This window comes from Lycorma delicatula, chromosome 3 (genome assembly GCF_047948215.1).
Source record: "Lycorma delicatula isolate Av1 chromosome 3, ASM4794821v1, whole genome shotgun sequence".
Lineage (NCBI taxonomy): Eukaryota > Metazoa > Arthropoda > Insecta > Hemiptera > Fulgoridae > Lycorma > Lycorma delicatula.
In genome coordinates, this window is record NC_134457.1 from 173443641 (window position 1) to 173463742 (window position 20102).

The following is a 20102-nucleotide window of genomic DNA, read 5'->3' on the forward strand; positions in this document are numbered from 1 at the left end:
TTGTTAATAACTCTGTTAAGCATTTTATTTATTGTTTTATTTTATAATAATCAAGTAGATGATGTAATAAACTTTTTTGTTTTTATTTAATGTAATACTGTTAAATGAACTTTATTTAAACCTCTTAGTTAAAATAATTCAGTAAGTAAAACTACATAGTAGTAATTAAAGAAAAATTATTATTTACTTTTAGTTAAATCTCTTAGTTATAATTATTACATTTGTCTTTTCTACAGCACCTAATCACAGTTTGTACTGCCAATAATTTTTTTATTTTACTTTATCCTTAATTAGTTTTGTAATTGTTTTATGTTATCTATGAGGAGGGATAGATATTAACAGTTTCACAATCTAAGTAACAAACAAGTATATATTTTTAATAAATAAGTTAAGTTTATATTTCAATTAAAAGTAATCCAGTTGAAGTACATAGAGCTCTCACACAATCAGAAGGAAATGCAGCAGAATATTTTTATGTACTAATGTAAATCTGTACCTAAAAATTCTAGTCGATTAATCGTTACTCATCAAGATTAATGTCATTTCTGTATTATCGTTTGAGTTTTTATTCCACTGCTAAACACTTAACAGGTTGATGGATGTCACTAATATCAATGTTTAAAGAATCGTGCTGTAACAAGTTAAGGTTTTTTTTGTTGCATTTTATTATGCGAGACAATGTTCACTGTAAAACTTTTAAATATATAATTTCTGACAACTGAAATCAACTTTCTATTTTACTTATCAAAATTTATTATAATTGGTATGGGAGAAATAGTATACAGTACCCATAGACAACTGATTTATATGAGAGTAAATCAGTCTTAGATGTTTCTAAGAATATTATAAAAATGTAATGTGCCTTAATAAAAATTAATTCCATCTCAGAATTTTGAAAAGCAAAAGTTGACAAAAAAAAATGATCCCATCATCAAAAAGGGCCTTCAAAAGGGCCATCAAAAAGGGCTTCACAACTTTAAAACCATATAAAAAGTTATTTAGATAACTTAGTCCTCAACTGAATCTGTAAGTTTCATTTCATAGCAAAACACAAAGTGGCTCACAAAGTTTATTTGTACTGAATTTGGCCACCAGCATTCATCACTGTTGCTAAAAATGGATACGTTTACTGATGTGGAATGTGCTCGCTGTGTGTTTTGGTCTCACAATTTGCAGTTTGCAGTCAGCAACTACAGTTTAACATAATTTTCATAGTGAGTACAGTAGGAAGCCTCTTAGTAGGCATACAGTTTACTCTTTGTACCAAACCTTTGCTGAGACAGGTTGTTCTATAAAACATCAACTCAATGTGCATTTGAAGCCATTCAAACTAATCATGGTTCAACACATTACAGTTGGTGACAAGTTTTCTCAGCTGTGTGGAAATGATAGATAAAATTGCAGACAATGATACATTTTTAGTGATGAGTCAATGTTTCACATCAGTGGGGCAAGGTGAACACCCATAATTGCTGAATATGGGGTCATGAAAACCCTCTAGAAGCATTGCAGCGCATTGTAATAGCCCTAAGGTCAATGTTTTTTGTACCCTAAGCAAAGACTATATGGCCTGTTCTTACAGGAGGCAATCATAAACAGTGTCATTTTTCTGTACAAAATCTTCTAATTCCTCAGTTAGAAGATGATGCCCATAATGGATGCCATTACTATCAGCAAGACGAGGCACCAGCTCACTACTGCCCAGAAGTCCAAGATTTTCTTGATGCTCAATTCCCAAGTCAGTGGAATCCAATTGCATTGTCACTCACTCCTCAGATTTTGACCTTACTAAAGTTTTTCTTGTGTGTAGTTTCATTAAAGATCAGGTTTATGTACCACCTTTGCCTGCTGATCTTGTTGAGTTAAGACTTCTAATTAACGCCTCAGGTGCAGAGATAACGCCCAACTTGCTGGCTGCAGTCTGGAATGAAATCGACTTTAGGTGGGATGTATGTTGCATTGTAAATGGAAGCCATATTGAACAAAGTGAGTGTTGGGTGACAAAACTTCATCTATTTTTCTGTGAAATGAGACCTCAAAAATTTCAAGTACTTTTTGAATTGCCAATATATAAAAAAAAATTAGTTTTTCTGCAATTACTCAGTAACTAATTTAGTTACTATGTTGGGGGTCTTAAAACACTTATTATATAAGGCCAAAGAGAATTAGCGTGCACTGACTACACTCACTCAATTTTGAGAGGAGTTTTAAGGAAACATAAACTTCTCATAATTAAAGTTTTATCTCAGTGGCATTCAAATCAAGATATCTCAGCAACTAATTAAGATACAAAATTTGCATGGGTCTTAAAGTTCTGATATAGAATAGTATAATAGTGCAATCAGAGCACTATCTATTTATCAGAAGTGTTCAGTTAATATTTTTTTTGTTTTGTTATTAATTTGCGAGCTATTTTCTATCAGTATTTATGAGTTCTATTCAGAAAATAACCAAACATTTTCAATTACGCACCAATCCTAATTGAGATTCAGCCCAGAACCTTGGGCAGAGAAGAAGTCTCCTGCCATGGAGGCTTACATAATGATTATTAAAAAATTGTAGCTAAATATTATTTTTAAAAATACAGTATACTAGACAACCTGGCCTAGTTGCATGTGGGTGTAGAGACATGCAAAATGCAACTTCCTCTGTCCCTCTACTTGCTCTTCACTTTGTTGTGTATAGGATGTCAACAAGTGCAGAATATGTTTGCCACTGTTCCTGTTTACATTAGTAAATGGGTGATAAACGACCCACAAACCAGATGTGGCTATTAAATAACGAGACTAATGCTGTAAAATATTTTATTTTAAATTTATACATATTTAGTTATTATCCCTTCAATATACACCCCTCTTCTATCCCTACAATGCTCCATGTAAATTTTCCATAGTTTGAAAAAGTGCTGGAAGTCTTCAGATAAAGTCGCAGATAAGTCTACAGATAAAAGTCACTTGGTACCAGGTGAGGTGAATAAGGCGGATGGTATAACACTGGGATGTTATACTTGGCTAGAAATATCTTGACAGATAATGCAGTATGAGTTGGTGCGTTGTCCTGATGAAGAACCCATGACATGTTCTTCCACAATTCGAGTTGCTTTTTTCTTATTTTTTCACGGAGTTGAGCAAGGACCTCAAGGTTGTAATGTTGATTAATAATTTGACCTTCAGGAACCCAGTGAAGGAACACAATCCCATGAGTATCAAAAAAAAAATCATCATCACTTTGAATTTTTATCATCGTCTTCTCGGCCATCTTTTAAACACTTAAACCACTCAAAAACCTGCGCATGTGATAAAAATTCATTGCCATATACTTTTTTTAATAAAAGATAAGTTTCAGTAGCAGTTTTTTTAAGTTTCATATGAAATTTCACAACAATTCTTGACTGTAATAAAAATTTTTTCAGCAAAACAAAAGAAATTTTATCCAAACGAAGGCCACGGCCAGACTAATATGTCTACAGAAACTGGAGTGGTAACAATTGAAAGAGAAGGCTTCAAGCTACACAGCTGTTGGTCGTATGAATTTGGCGCATGCACAGTTCTGTAGCACCATTGGTCTTGTTATTTAACAGCCACAACTCATATAAAATATTAAATTTTGTGAAAAGAATAGATTGCAAAGATTTAATTTCATCTGCTTACATACTTTTGATTTTTTATTCATTTCTTAACTAAGATATTATACATTGAAGAAGTATACTAATCTACTCTCTTCAAATCCGTTGGTATATTCCTATAATTAATGTGTATGTTAATACACATTAATATTGTAATAATATTTCTAATTATAGAAAGTGAGAGAAAATGTCTTGCTTAATTTCAGACATTTATTAGCTTACTTTTACTTCTAGCATTACAAGAATGTGTAAATAGAACATCTCTTACAACTCCATTCAAAACTAGCTCATAAATATGAATTATATTTCAATATTTAACAAATTAAATACATAATCTTATCATTGTGTTTTATTTTTGAATGAACTATCTTTTCTAAAAAAAATAGTCATTTATTTAATCCACTTATAAGTAATATCTACTCTGGAATAGCAAGTCCTGGTGAAGTTATGCAATTCAATCATTTTATGTTCTATTTGTATCTTTATTATTTTTCAAGTAATTCCCTTTTATTGAAAAACAATAACAAAAATTGTGATTCTTTTTTTCACATTTGTAAAAATATTTATTTCCAACTTTATATAAAAAAAATTTGTTTAGAAATCCTTAAATTGTGACTACAAATTAGGATACAGCCTTATTTTTAAATAAACATTGTTATTTACTAGGAAGAGAGTGAAAAGTTTTGAGTAAACACTAATAAATTAAGATTTTTACATATTAAATGCAATGGGTAACTTTAGATGGATTTAAATTTAAAATAATTTTTTTTAAACTAAAAATAAATTTTTTGTTACTACAGGTCATTGGAGTGGGGTGGGCAAAACGTTTTTATAAATATTTGAAGGCGTATTAATGTAGAAAATACAGATGTAAAAAACTCCCATTAACTCCTTTTCTGAAGCAAGATATTGACAGAAAGAAAAATGTAAGTCATTTTTTAGTGAGGAATATGAATATTAAATAGAAATATTTATAATTTTTATAAAAAAAAACTTCAATTAATAACTAAATACAAACTACTATACGAACAGCAAAAGAAGAAAGAGTGAAACACTTAGATCTGCCTGAATTTTTCTATTCTGAAAAAAAGAAAGATAAATTACTTAGCAAATCAAATTCTAAAGTACAATTTCTCTGTTTCAATCATAAGAAATGTGTACACTCTGATACAGAATGGGATAGCTTTTTATTAGAGATGTACTGGACCTTAAACCTAACAATTTATAGTATTTGTAACACCTTTAATATCAGTTCATTACATTATGCTGGGATTGTTGCTGGGTGTGGAGGACAGGAAGTAGCTTCATGTGTGTGACACATCATGTTTTGCAGATCAACTGAGTGTACAGAAATCAATATGTTTACGGGTTCATGTACCGGTCAAAATACAAACATTTATTTTGCTGTAATGTGCATTGATCTGGAGCAGTTGAAGATTACAGTATCCATGGAGTAGGAGTAGGAGTAGGAGTAGGATTACCGTATTCATGCAGCAATATAGAAAATAAAAAATTACAACTAGGACTTCTGAGAGATGGTCACTTGAAACAAACTGCTCTGTATTACATATGTTCATAGAAAATGAAATAATGTTAATAATAATATAAATGGCCCAAATATCATGTGGTTTCTTCACAAAAACTTTTTTTATATTTTTTTAAGATAATGAGGAATTTATGGTAGTGAATATGAACCATAGGTCAAAAAACGTTAAGGATTTAAGATCTGTTCGTATGTTCCATACGAAGAAATTCCATATTGAAGAAATTAAAATAATTGTTTAAAAATTAACAGCTGAGTTATTGAACTGTTTTGTATAGCAAAATGACCTACTTTAAAATAGCTTAAAGAATACAACAACAAAACAACCAGCTGTTCCTAGAAAAATACCACATATAATAACAGGTGCTACAAAACTTCATGGTATCTTTTTTTATTTTAAGAATAAAACGTCATTAATATTTTTTTAAATAAAAATTCGGTGATAAGTAAATTTATTACATTACATAACAAAATATAAAGAAAAATTTAAATAGTTCAAATGTGAAACAGAATGAAAAAATCGAAGATAACTTTGAATGTCATTTCCCACAAACTAATAATGACACTGGTGGTAGTCTTTGCACCAAACCACAGGTCTAACAACATTTCTTATTATTCTTATCTAATTCAAGTCTTTTTAGACCTATTATCACTTATATTTAATTCAATTATCAAAATATAAAAGCTGCTGCAACAAATCTCATGTTTATATTTTAAACAATTTCTAAGATGTAAAGGCAAATGTAGACCTATATCACACATATTTGGAGAAAAATACACGTAGTATTGTGTAAATATAATCTTTTATTCTTTTTTGATGGATTGTCATCAAAATCTTGAGAAAAAAATATTTGAATGGGATAATGATAAACCTTTTTTTGGGGACATAATTGTTTTATGTGTCATTGTTATTGTTATTGTTTTATGTGTTATTAATATAAATAATTTAAAATAAATTCATTCAATCATATTACCAATGAGAATGACCACTGTAATTACACACGCAGTAAAAAATAATCATTGATCTTTATATTTTATCAATAACCTAATAAGTAGTAATATTCTAAATTTATGTATGTTTTTATTTTTTACACTACCAAGTTATTAAAATATTTTTAATGCTACTTAGCAAACAGATTTAAATTTCATAAATCTGAAGATTACTTAACATTGGATTTAGTGTAGGCAAATGGAGTGTTAATATGCTAGCTGATTAATGTTAGACTATAATTTAAGATGTACCTGAGGCTACCTTCAAAAGGAGATAATCTGTAAGTATATGACAACCCATAACATTAGTTATATTAACTTAGACCTTCAATGTGCCATTTGTATTAAACTGAGGGTAATAGAAAATCTTATATTTACAGAACTGTAATCTATGGAAAAAAACAATGCAGAGAAAAGTATCATTAAACAATTTTTATTTTATGTTTCATTGTTATATACCATCTAAAATCAAATGGAAGCTATTGGTATCTTAATAGTTACCTGGAAATGAGGAGAATGGAACTGGACTTGATGATAGGTACCTGCCTCAGGTCAAATAACTATACGATGATCACAAGATATATTATTTTTTAAGCCCTTATTGGTGAATTTTTGTCTTACTTTTTAATAGGTTCTAAGAGCTAGAATAATATTTTGGGAAACTGTCTTGTAACTTTAATCTTTGTTACAGTTTCCTCACTTGTATAACTTCAATTATTACTGTCTGGGAGAATTAATATTTTTTAACAAGTGGCTAATTTCCCTAACACCATACTGGATGCTCTTATCAGTGCAATTTATTTAATTTTAGTGTTTTACAAGGTGTTTACCATTTACCAAACAGATACAGAAATAAAAAAAAGTTAAAATCTCAAAGTATAATATACTGAATTAAAAAATTATATTTACTTGTTATTTATAAAAAAGAGGATGTACAATATGGAATGCATCTCAAAAAGCCTCTCCCACATAAATGTCAACCATACCTTCATGAAGTGTAGCTACATGGCTTGCTACATCCTATTCTCACAGACGTGGCCCTGGCGACCGAGAAGCCATCGGTATAAATGGTCCTGCTTTTGCCAAGTGCCAACAGCCTCTGATGAGAGTGGATGAGCGGTTAGAAGGAAGGGCACTCTATTGCACTGGGGGTGAGAAATTACCTCCGTAGGCAGATGAATCACCAGATCAGTGGCATTGGAATGCAGAAGGAAATGGAAAACCATTGCATTAAAGATCCTTAAGGATATCCTTAGTTGATTATGGCATGGGATGGACCTCTTTGTAAAAAAATCCGAAGGTAAATCTTCCCTCATTTGGATCTCCAGGAGGGGAATACAGCAGGGTTTTATGCTTATGAAGAGGAAAGAATGAAGTATGGACACGGTAAGGTCTATTATGCAGGAAGGGCTGGAAAAATGAAAAAGAAAACAGGAAATACAATAAGAATAGGAACATGGAATGTACTGACACTACTGCAAAAGGGTAAGCTTGGAAACGCAAAACAAGGATTAGAAATAAATAAGACATACTTGGAATGAGTGAAGTGAGATGGGAAGAAAATTGAGAAATGTTGAGTGGGAACTTCAACTTGTACTACTCAGATGTCAAAAAAAGTGGAAGGAATGGAATTGATGTATTAATAAAAAAGGAACTAGTAGGAAAAGTAATTAAGGTGGAATATGTTGATGATATGGATAGAAGGTAGAGATAAAGATCTTGTGATTATTCAAGTATATATAATATGTTGATGATATGGATAGAAGGTAGAGATAAAGATCTTGTGATTATTCAAGTATATATGCACATCACAATGTACTGAAGAAGAAGTTGAGGAATATTATGTAAAGCTGGAAATTATACTAGAGTAAGAAAGGAAAAAGGCATGTGTATTGAAGATGGGAGACTGGAATGCTGTAGTTGGTGAAGGACAAGAAGGCAAGATAATAGGAAAATATGGTTTAGGAAATAGAAACAAAAGAGGAGAGAAATTAGTTGAGTTTTGCATCGAAAATGATGTGGTAGTGGGAAACGTAATGTTTGTAAATCATAAAAGAAGGAGAAATACATACCTTGTCGAGGTTGGATGGAGAGAAGTATCAAATTGAATACATGCTCATACAACCAAGATATAAGAACTGTATGAAAAATGCAAAAGCTTACCCAGGTGCAGATATAAACTCTGATCACAACTTAGTAGCAGCAGAAATCAACTTGAAGCTCAAGAAAATAAAGGTTGGTCAGAAATAAAGTACCTATGATTTGGAAAAACTAAGAAACAAAGAGATAGAGAGTTGCAAAATAGCATACTGGAAAAAACAAGAACAGGAGGGGAGCCAAATATTGTGAATGATCATTGGTTAAATATTAAAAACAGTATAAAAGAAACAGTTTAGGAAACGATAGGAATTAAGAATAAAAAAAGAATACAGAAGGAGTGGGTCAATGAAGAAATGAATGAAAGGAGAAAATGGAAAAATGTTTGGACAGAGGAAGATAAAAGGAACTACAGAAAGCTTAATAATGAATTAAGAAGAAAAACTGAGATAGCAAGAGAAAAGTGGTTGCAGAAAAACTGTACTGCAGTATAAAAAGATGGGAGATATGATCTAATGTACAAAGAAGCTGCAGAAATGTAATTCAAGAAAAATGGCAAAAGTTGTGCAGTGTATCAGATCAAGTTGAAGAACAAGGATATAATAACTGAGAGGAATGAATTGAAAAAGATTGGGAGGAGTACATCATAGATTTATATGCACTGAATGATAGGCCAAGAGGAGTAGATTTAGGAATACAAGAAGAGAACAAAGTTCAAGAAGATCACAAAGGTTATAATTTATTAAAATGTGAAATAAGTATGGCCATGAAAGCGATGGCTAATGGAAAAGCTGAAGGATGTGAAGCTCTTGGTGAGGATGTTGAAATACTATTATTGGATCTGTGCAATAAAATATATGATGAGGGTAGATGGCCTGCAGACTTTCTGGATACAGTAATGGTGTCATTACCAAAGAAATTTAATGTTGCAAAGTGTGAAGAATACCGGACTATTAGTTTAATTTTGCATGCAGGAAAAGTCTTACTAAGAATTCTGATCAGGCGGTACAGTAAATTGGATGAAAATATTGCATAACATATGGCTTTAGAAGAGAAGTTGAAACTAGAGATGCCATAGGACTGCTTTGAATTATGGGTGAAAGATATATAGAAAAGAGAAGAAGGGGGTATATGTTGCGTCTGTAGACCTTGAGAAAGCTTTTGATAGAATAACATCAGATAAATTGATGATAATTTTGAAGAAGAAAGGATATGATAGGAAAGATAGGAGACTTATGAACTAAGACTTAGGAGTTGTTTATGAACCAAAAAATAAAAGTTTGAATAGGAAGCGAGACAACACAACATATGGAAATAGGAAGGGTGGTGAAATTTAGTACTTGGGTAACCCATTAAGTTTGTCTAGTGGTGAACACGTTTTCCCAAATCAGCTGATTTGTAAGTTAAAAATTCCAGCATTCAATAAAGACAGATTACTTTTTTATGGATCTGAATACTAGATTGTGGATACTGGTGTTCTTTGATGGTTGGGTTTCAATAACCACACATCTCAGGAGTTGTTGAACTGAGACTGTATAAGACTACACTTCATTTACACTCATACATATCATCCTCATTCATCCTCTGAAATAATACCTGAATGGTAATTCCCAGAGGCTAAACAAGAAAAAGAAAGAAATTACGGGGGTAGCCTCATAACAGATGATATTAGCAGTACCACAGAAATCAAAGGAGGATTTAATATGAAATAGAGTTTGCTATAGAAAATTGAATTAGATTTGAGGAAGAGATTGGTAAGATGTTTTATTTGGAGTGTTATGCTTAATGGTCCAGAAACTTGGACTTTAAGAAAGGAAGACAAACAACAAATTGAGGCATTTGAGATGTGGGTGTGGTGTAAAATGGTAAATATCTGTTGGCAAGATAGAGTAATAAATGAGGAGGTGTTGAGGAAAGGAGAGGAATATGTTAAATACTATTTTAGGCAGGAAATCTAACTGGCTAGGACACTGTGAGAAGAAAGTACTTACTAATACAGAGTGATTCAGGAGGATAGGGCAATACTTTGACAATTCATTCTAGAGGCTAAAAATAAGAAAAAAGTTCATATAAACATAGGTCTGAAAATGCTTCGTTAGCGAGTTATACAGAGTGAAAGATTTCACCCGAGTTTCAGTTCCTCCGGGTAAATTAAGTCTTTCTGAAATTCTGGGAAGGTCAATTAAGGGGCAAATTCAATTTTTTCTTATGGTTTTAGAGCTGGGAAACTGAAAAAAATAGGTCGCAGAACTGTATCTTTCTTAGTTTCCAAGATATCCCATGTAAAATGCCAAAAATAGGGTCAAAAAACACATTTTTTTATGTTTGACGTACAATAACGTTGTTAAATTGGCAATAAATCATATATTTTTTAAACATAAATTGTAGAGAATTTAATTAAAGAAGATTGATGTAAATAATATCAACAGAAAACAAAATTTTAAACATCTAGACTCTTATTAATAACAAAACCGACGAAAACGTAGAAGAAAATGTTACAAAAAAAGAAAACAGATGTGTCTAGTAGGTACAATAATTTTAGACCTATGGAAAACAAGTTGGCAACACTGATTTTTTTCATCACAATTTGTTTAAATACTATCATTGTTGTCAATTAATTCCGGTAATGTGTTAAATAACCTTTCGCTGATCAATCGTGTTTGCAGTATTACGTCGAATTCTTATCGTAAAAATGTCAGAAAACTGTTAAGAAGTGTAATTTTGTATTCATTTTACAGTGCATAAAAATTGTCTGTTAAAAAAAGTGAAATTCTGTTTAGTTTTGTTTTGAAGAATGCGCGTATCTTCACGAATGCCGAATATGCCGACATGATTTTCATCTATGGATTTTACAATGGAAGTGCTGTGGCAGCTGTTATGGAATATCGACATAGGTATCCTGGTCATGTTGTACCAAATCGTAAAGTATTTATTAAAATGTTTAATAATCTTCATGAGAATGGTACACTTCCCAGCGCTCATATTTCATCTGAACGACAAGTAAATCATGCTAATGAAGGTGAAAACATTCTGCAGATGGTTCAATGTAGTGTGGCAACGAGCACACGATTGCAACATGGCTCAATATTTCACAAAGTAGAGTATGGAGGACATTAAATAATAATGGATTGCATCCTTTTCATATTCAGGAAATGCAACATCTTCAGCCTGGTGGCTACGCCAGTCGGCTGCAGTTTTGTCAATGGGTTAATAGGAATCAACATTTAATTCCATTTATACTATTTTGGGATGAAGCTACTTTCACTCATAACGGAATAAACAACACACAGAATGCGCATCGGTGGTCTGAAGAAAACCCATATGTTACAGTGGAAAACAATTTCCAGCAACGATTTTCAGTGAATGTTTGGTGTGGTATCATAGATGACCAATTAATTGGTCCTTTCATACTACAACATCACGTCACAGGGAGAAATTATCTGCAATTTTTATGTAATGAATTTATTATATTGCAGGAAAATATCCCCTTAGCAAAACGAATTGAAATGTATTACCAACTTGATGGAGCTCCTACACATTTCACTATTTATTTTATCATTATCATAATAAAACAGTAAGTATTCTTTCTTCCTCCAATTATTTTCTACTGTACATAACGAAAAAGTTTTTTCAATTTGTTAAAAATTATCTGTTTTGTTGTTAATAAAAGTCGACATGTTTAAAATTTTATTTGTTTTCTGTTGACATTACTTACATCAATCTTCTTTAATTAAATTCTCTACAATTTATGTTTAAAAAATATATGATTTATTGCCAATTTAACAACGTTATTGTACGTCAAACGTAAAAAAATGTGTTTTTTGACCCTATTTTTGGCGTTTTACATGGGATATCTTTGAAACTAAGAGAGATACAGTTCTGGGACCTATTTTTTTTCAATTTCCCAGCTCAAAAACCATAAGAAAAAATTGAATTTGCCCCTTAATTGACCTTCCCAGAATTTCAGAAACCCTTAATTTAGGGCAATTTGAGTTGCCCTATCCTCCTGAATCACTCTGTAGATGAAGTTGAAGGATTGAAGAGAGGAAAGGGAAGAAGCAGATTTCAGTTGATTGATGGGATTGTAGAAAGAGGAAAATATTCGGAAACAAAAACACTTGCACTGGACAGGAACAAGTGGAAAGCAGTGAACAATGAATGAAATTATAAAAAAGCATTAATTTGCATTATATTTGTTCCATTTTATCTTTAAATTAAAAAAATATAATAAATTTTATCATTAATAAAGTATTTAAAATGTAGCTTCTCTGTTTAAGATAAAAAGAAGAAAACATCTATTATTATTCCCTTAACTATACCAAATTTTATTATTGTCATGTTAAAGAAAGAAAAGTATAGAATTTAAGTTACTGTACACGCTTTGTAACTTTCAAATTCTACTATTTAAGGATATACCAGAAATTTTAAGCACCTTAAAGATTATGATTAACTAACCAGAAAAAATATAATAAAAGTAAAAAATTAGTTATATTGTAATTAAAGGTTTCAAATTCACACCCAGCAAATTTATCAATAACATTAAATCTTTTCAGTATGTGATATTATTCATTTCATTATTCACCAAATATTTAATAAATAATGATGTAACATTTCAAATTTTAATATGACAGAATGAACAAGCATTCCTACATATTAGGCTAAGCATCGATTACACATTTATTATAACAATTTTAACTTGCTTATTAACAATTTAATTCCAATCAAAACTTAACCAACCATGGTTCACAAATTACAAAGTGTTTTAATTATATTAAATGGATTAAAACATTTAATATGTTTCAGCAGCTACCATTCTTCTGATCTCCATGACAGAGTGGTTGCATCTTAGCTTTTCATTCAGAGGTTCTAGGTTCGAATTTCAATCAGACATAGCATTTTTCATGCACTATGAAATTCCATATTCCACGTACAAGCTTCAGAGCTTTTGTGTAATTCATCAATCAACCAAAAAATATATATTGTAGTATTATTGCAAACTGTGATTTCACTCTTAAAAAAGACACGTGCTTTATACTTTAACTGATATCTCAGAAACTGTTTTACTCCTTTTGCAAACATAATCATAAGTTATTTTTTCTTTTTTTCAGTGTCATTATTTGCTAACACTACCAGCATATAGTGAAATTTTACCCAACTTTGTTCTGTTTTTTGAATGAAAACCAGCTTTTTAAGATCGTATTTATCAGACATTTTACATGAAACCCTTCAAGTGCTGCAGAACCATCAGTTGTTAGAGCTGTGGTACTGTCTTAACCATCAAATCAAGTTATATTAGAATTTGAATATTGTATTCCAATTTAACTGTTTTAAATAATGGGTTTTTTAAAACACTAAAACTATGTGAATTAAAAACTTGTAATTTTATTTTTAAGTGACGAGATTATTCCTTAGTCCAGTGGCTTTTAGTGTCATGTCACAAAAACATCTTTATCGTGTTATTGTTCACCTAATTTTAAAAAATGATGCATGATTTTGTTGAGGGTAATATAAATCAACATTGTGAATACTTTTTTCTTTGTATAGTCTTATATTTTCAAAATTCTATTTAAGTAAATCAAATTAACAAAATATCGGCTATTAAATACAGGTAGAAATAAATATGAAATAACAAGAAATATTTTAAAAACTTTAGACCTCACTTATTGAGTTCATAAATGTGAAAAACAGTATGAAATATAATTTATGATAATCATTTTTTTTTTGTAAAATAGCACGTCTTCGACAGTTATGCGTTATTATAAAATGTTACAAAAATTATCGCAGTGCTTATAAATTTAAGAATCAGCGCCTAAACATTTATTTCTTTCAAAATATTTGACAGTGGGACAATATTACCGCCGCTAGGAGGTGCTTACGAACATTAGCAATACTTTTTGTTTAGTTATGGCGTATAGTGCGTCGTACTGATTTTAATATTTTCCTTTGTAGCCGAGACAGTTGGTGATTTAATTTGTCGTAAGTTGGGAGTTGTAGTGAAATGTAACTATGGATTTAATACAGTACGTATATTTTACTTCAGTTATAAGATATCAGGTAGAATCTACTTAGTCTTAAGACTGCGGAGCTTACCCATTTAAACAGATTCTATAGTCTGAAACCGAAATTTGTTGTAGATAGTTATACGATGAATTGATTTCCGTTGTTGGATTATTGATTTTTTCGTAATTTTTTTTTTAGTAAACAAATTGCTCTTCGACTGAGTTAAAAGGATTGCCTTACTGTATTTTTTTAGGTTATGAGTCATAAAAAATACAGTATACATTCTACATTGACTATTATATAACTTATTTTTATAGGTTTTATATTTTGTTGCTAATCTCCCCTCTGCTTGTTACTTACTAATTTCACAATTATTTCAGCATGTCAGATTGTGTTGATTTTGAACTATTCCTAAAGAGCTGTGAAATGTTTTCAGTATTCAACACATTGTTAGCGTTCATATTACTTATAAAGTTTTTGACTTAATCAAACTGGTGATCTAGAATCAGCTGATAAAACAGTCTATTTGATAAATATCAGTTGAATTAGTATTAGGCAGATATCTTCAAAAAAAATTCATTTTTTATTAAAATAATATTTGGACACCATACTGGCTTTTAAAGATAATAGCATGTTTCCTGCCACATTTATATCATTAACTTAATAGCTTTAAAACATTCTTTCAAACTGCAGATGTATGTGTTTGGCATTGTTTAAATCAATTTAAAATGTGATTTTGTATTATATGAAAAAAGAACACCATTTTCATGATTTGGGTTTTATCCATATTTTGTGTGTGCTTTACATCTTGGCAACAAAAACCCTTTCTTTATAAAAGAATAAATATCAATTGTTTTATAATTAATTTAATTTTTTTATACATTAAACTTACTTTAACCCTCAATTGGTCATGACTACAAAGGTAATGATGTTGGTCATGTGTTGGATTTTTTCTATCATTACAGGAGTGATTTATTTCATTTTACAACATAATAAATAAACTTTATTGCAGATTACATTTATTAAACCTGATATAATTAAGTAATTATTCAAATAAACGTAAAAAAAGTATAGGTCACCAGAAGTTTTTAATGTTAAATTTTTTCTAACAAGGATGTTTATGGTCCAGTGTCACATTTCTTAATGGCAAATTGATAAATTCATTCAATGAGATTTCAGTATTTCAGGGTATGTTTTGATGCTGTTGAATGTGATACTGGTCTTTGAATCTTGTCTTGAAATCGCATTTTTCATCTTGATTTAAATTGTGTTGTTAATTTATAATTTTTTTACATGTTTGTATAGTTTGAGTTGTTCAGGTTTGCCTAATTTGCATTATTACTGTTTTTATATGATTTTCATTTCATCCACGCCTGCAAAAAAACATAAAATTCTTTCACATAACAAAAGATACATTTAATACAGTTGAGTAGTTTAAAATAGAAAATCACTATTTTAAATAAACAAATCAGTCTATTTGTTGACCTTTTGATGGAGTGATATGCCACTCAGACAGAAAAAATTAATATGTTACTCATGGATTAGTGATCTGCCTTTCCTGCAGAAGGTTCTGGATTTGAATATTAGTAAAGATTGACATATTTTTCATGCAGAAAAAATTCATCTCTTGCCAAAAGAATTACAGCAATGATAATTAGGTGTGAGCCTGGTAATTTTGAATTCAAATACCAAGCACCATACTATCCAATGGTTCCAGTTGTAGCCTCTGTAGAAACTTAACTTTCATCAAGAAATAACTATGTTACTGATAAAGTTTTTGCAATTTTCAACTTGAAATAAAGTATATTGTAGTAGAAAAAACACAAATAGTTCTTATATATAAAAATAATGAGTATTTGTTCATCTTCATTTTATAATTTAGCTGCTGAAAGTGTTCAGCTTTGTTGATAACTGTAACCTCATTTAAGGATACTCTTTTAGACGAGAGGTAGTAAAATTAAAATACACAGGAAACAAAATTAAAACATGGCTGTTCTGTTTGGTGTTAACTTGAATACTATTCAGTTAATACTAATAAAAACCAATTGACAGTAAAACCAGGATTATTTCAGTCTTGTTTTATGTGTATTTTAATTTTACTGTGTCCCTACCTTTGAAAACAAAATAAAAGATAAAAGGTAAGCAATAACAGCAGCAAAAAATAAAATAAATGTAGATATTCATTTTTTAATATTTATCAATTGAATTTCAATGTGGAGGATGTAATTCTATAAATCTTTTATTAAAAATATTTGTTTATAATATGCAGCATTTAATTTTGACATTTAATTGTTGATAAGAAATACCTATATATTGCCTGCCCAGAGGTGAAAATTTGAAGAAAAAAACATTTTTAGCATTAATAGCTTCTGTATTTACTACTTTTTGATAGCTACTAGTATTAAATGACCATCACTCAGATGAAGTTGGGTTCAGTAAGACTTAAGTTTTGAAAGTGTAGATTTCGTGCAGGTTGGAAGTGATAGTTTAGATATGGATAAAGGAACTACACTATTGCAGCACCGTAGTGGGGTGAAACATACAAATTGTTGATTGAAAACCTCATAATGGTTTATTTCCCCTCTTCATCCTGTATACCTCCATTACACCCACTCATCAACACATACCAGGAGGCAAACAAAATGAACTACCATACTATGATGTATATCAGTGCTTACAAAACTTACACACTTACTGTATTTTCCTCTGTGTAGCATATTTAAATGTCATTAATTATTGGATATGCAGGTCTTCAGTTTTATCTTTTGAATTATAAATTAATTTTATTTTTAAAAACTATCCCACACATTATTACTTTTGATAAGGCTACATCATGAATGTGTATTCATTATAATTATATGTATTAGGTTGGGTTGTGATATTGGATGCATGATGAAAGTAACAAGGTGTAGCATTGCGCACAGTATTCGGCGCGCATGCGTATACGCTCGTCCCAAAATCTCATTTTCTACCGGGTTATTTGAACATATAAGTAAGGGATATTGGGACAAAAGTTTTTAGTTGTACAAAAATTTTACAAAATTTTAAATACATGATAATGATTAAACGAGCTAACAATCGAATATTTATGAATGATTATTCATTTTCAATTTGAATTAGTATTATTTGGTACTGATAAAGTTGTAATATTTATTAAAAATAATAAAAAAATTTTTTTTAATAATCCTTAATAAAAATAAATATTTTATACAAGTCTATTGATTCTTAAGAGTATTGAAATTTATTGTTAATTATGATAAAATTCAAAATATGAATGAAAACCTAAACAAACAAACAGGGGACACATCTTATGAAGTGCAACTGACACAAAGTCTTCGTGTAGTGTTGGTAACGACTCCTTTTGCTATTCGTGGGATTTGGTATCGAATCACCGATAATTTTTTTTTTATGCTCATAAAATATTTTTTTTACTAATATTATTTTCCATTTATTATGTGAAACTATTTAATGCTGTTAAAATGGAAAATCAACTAAATGGAAGATAACTTATTTCAAAATTTTATAACTAAAGATCTGATATTATTTATTTTGGTCAATCTTCGGAATTGATGATTTTTTAGTTTAGTTAAAAATATTATCACAAAACAATTTTTGAAAGAAATTGCTATTAATAATCTAATTTACACAGGAAAATAAGATATTACTTATTTTTTTACGGATACCAAAATGAATATTACTTTACTGAAATAAAAATAAAATAAAAAGTTGTTGTTTAGTGAAAAATAATTTTATATTCAATAAAGATATTTTTCTAATGAGTCAAATGAAATGCAAGGGATTTTCTAGGTAAACCATTTAAACTGCGTGCAATAAAGAGAACGATTGTTCTGCATTCAGGTTTGATATCTTAATCCATTTTGGTTTACAACTCTGATTCATTTTTTTACCTGGACAAAGCAGAAAAGAATTTTCTCTCTGAAGACACAATTCTGTTTTAGCTTTTACGGTTTTGGTTTTTATGTTAATGAAAACTATTTTATTTTCTATTTCATATAAAATGTTTCCATTATATTTTCATTTTGAATTAAAATAATTAAAGTTAATTATTTTCTGAACCGCTTTGTATCTCTTGTAATACCGTCTTGTAATTAATTCAAGGTAAATTGTTTATTAAGAAAAATTATTTGAAATTATTATATTGTTAAGAAATAAACAAAATTAATCATTCAGATCATAATTCTCGACTCCACATACAGGGCAATTAAATTTTATATAAAATAAACAAAAAACCTACACTCCATATTTATTTGGAAGTGCGTGTACACACACACGTGAGTACGGCACTTCCTATTTATAAATATTAGAGTAAAAATCCACATTTCAACGCCAATTTTCATATATGTCAATAAATTTTATTCTTTTATGTTTCAAAAGTTTGTTTATTTTTTATAATTCTGCCTTTAATCACATTGATGTCTTGCTTCTGTTTGTGCGCCAACTGCATAAACGAATTTAAACATCACTGGCGGGAAAAGGATTTTGGGACGAGCCACTGCGCAATGCTGGGTGTGCGAGACCTTGTTACTTTCATCATGATTGGATGAGTCTGTGAACCTTCAGCTACATGTTCTATGATTTTATTGCATTTTAGGTTATGTAGTATTTTGACCATTCTAACTGGTTGTTTATACTTTACTGATAAATTATAACAGCTTCATGTAATAGTTCCCCTTAGAATTATCATAAAAATGGCATCATTTTTTTCTTCTTAAAATTCACGAGAGAAAAATATAACTTAGAAATAATATATGTTAGTCAGCTGTTTTTGTTTTAACTTAAAAGATCATTAAAAATTGGTTATGGTTTCTTTTTTATATTAAATATTTACCCCAAATTTCAAGCATTTTGTCTTTTAAACATTAAATTTAATTATGGTTCATTCATTATTTATTTATGAAGAAATAATCAATTAAATAGTGTGACTAGTATTTACGGAGAAATTACCATATGATATCAGTTAAAATATTTTTGGATATATATAAAAACTGTGTTGAGTTGAAAAATTGTTTTACAACAATGAAGAATTACCGTTTCTCCCCAACAATTACACTTAAATTATTTGTAAGTTTAGGGATAATTTACTAAGTTCATATTCTGATATGCTCTATTGTTACTTTTTATTCAGTTACCAGAGATTGGGATTAAGAACATAATAATATTAGTAATTCTGTATACAAATAAAATAAATTCTGTTGTTGTTGTGAAATAAAGATAATTATGAATTATTTAAGCAAATTATTTATTGTGATTATGAACTTTCAGCCATAACCATTTAAAAAAAGTGAAATGGAACAATTAATGTCAACATCATTGTCATTGGCTGACCAATTAGTGTGATGATTAAGGTTCTAGTTTGGCCTTTGGTTCAGTGCTAGATGGAGTCCGTCATTTTCCACCTAAAATCTCATTTGTTTTATTGATGTCATTAAAATACAACTAGAATATGTCTAAGGTTATAATAATACAAAAAGAATAAATTTGGGATACTTACCATTTTTCTTAATGAGCGAAAATTAATGAATGTTTCTTAATGAAGTAGAATTATTGTACAGTTAATGCATTATCAGTTTAGAAAAATAAAAATGTCTTTAGTTTTGTGAATGATGCTGTATTTAATCAATTTCCTTATATTTAATTAAAATGCAAAAATCGTAACAATAGATGATCATTCTATAAATGATTTGAAACTATCTCAGAGGATAGTAGAATAAAACAGCTGGTAGATGAAGATTCATGGCCTCATCTATTACTACAACCCCTCCAGATTATTTCTACTAACCTAATTAAATAACATTTAGTTAGTGAGCTGGTTTAGTGGTAGCATAC

At 29.8% G+C, this 20102-nt stretch overlaps 1 protein-coding gene across 1 annotated transcript in view; it reads left to right on the forward strand.

Annotated features, from left to right (window-relative positions):
• Positions 1-14101: 14101 nt before the first annotated feature.
• The window catches only part of LOC142322225 (heparan-alpha-glucosaminide N-acetyltransferase-like), a 67529-nt gene continuing 61528 nt past the window's right edge, over positions 14102-20102 (forward strand). Inside the window, exon 1 of the mRNA XM_075361048.1 lies at positions 14102-14275. Within this exon, the coding sequence (XP_075217163.1) occupies positions 14262-14275 (14 nt within the window). The 5' untranslated portion in view covers positions 14102-14261. The remainder of the gene's footprint in view (positions 14276-20102) is intronic.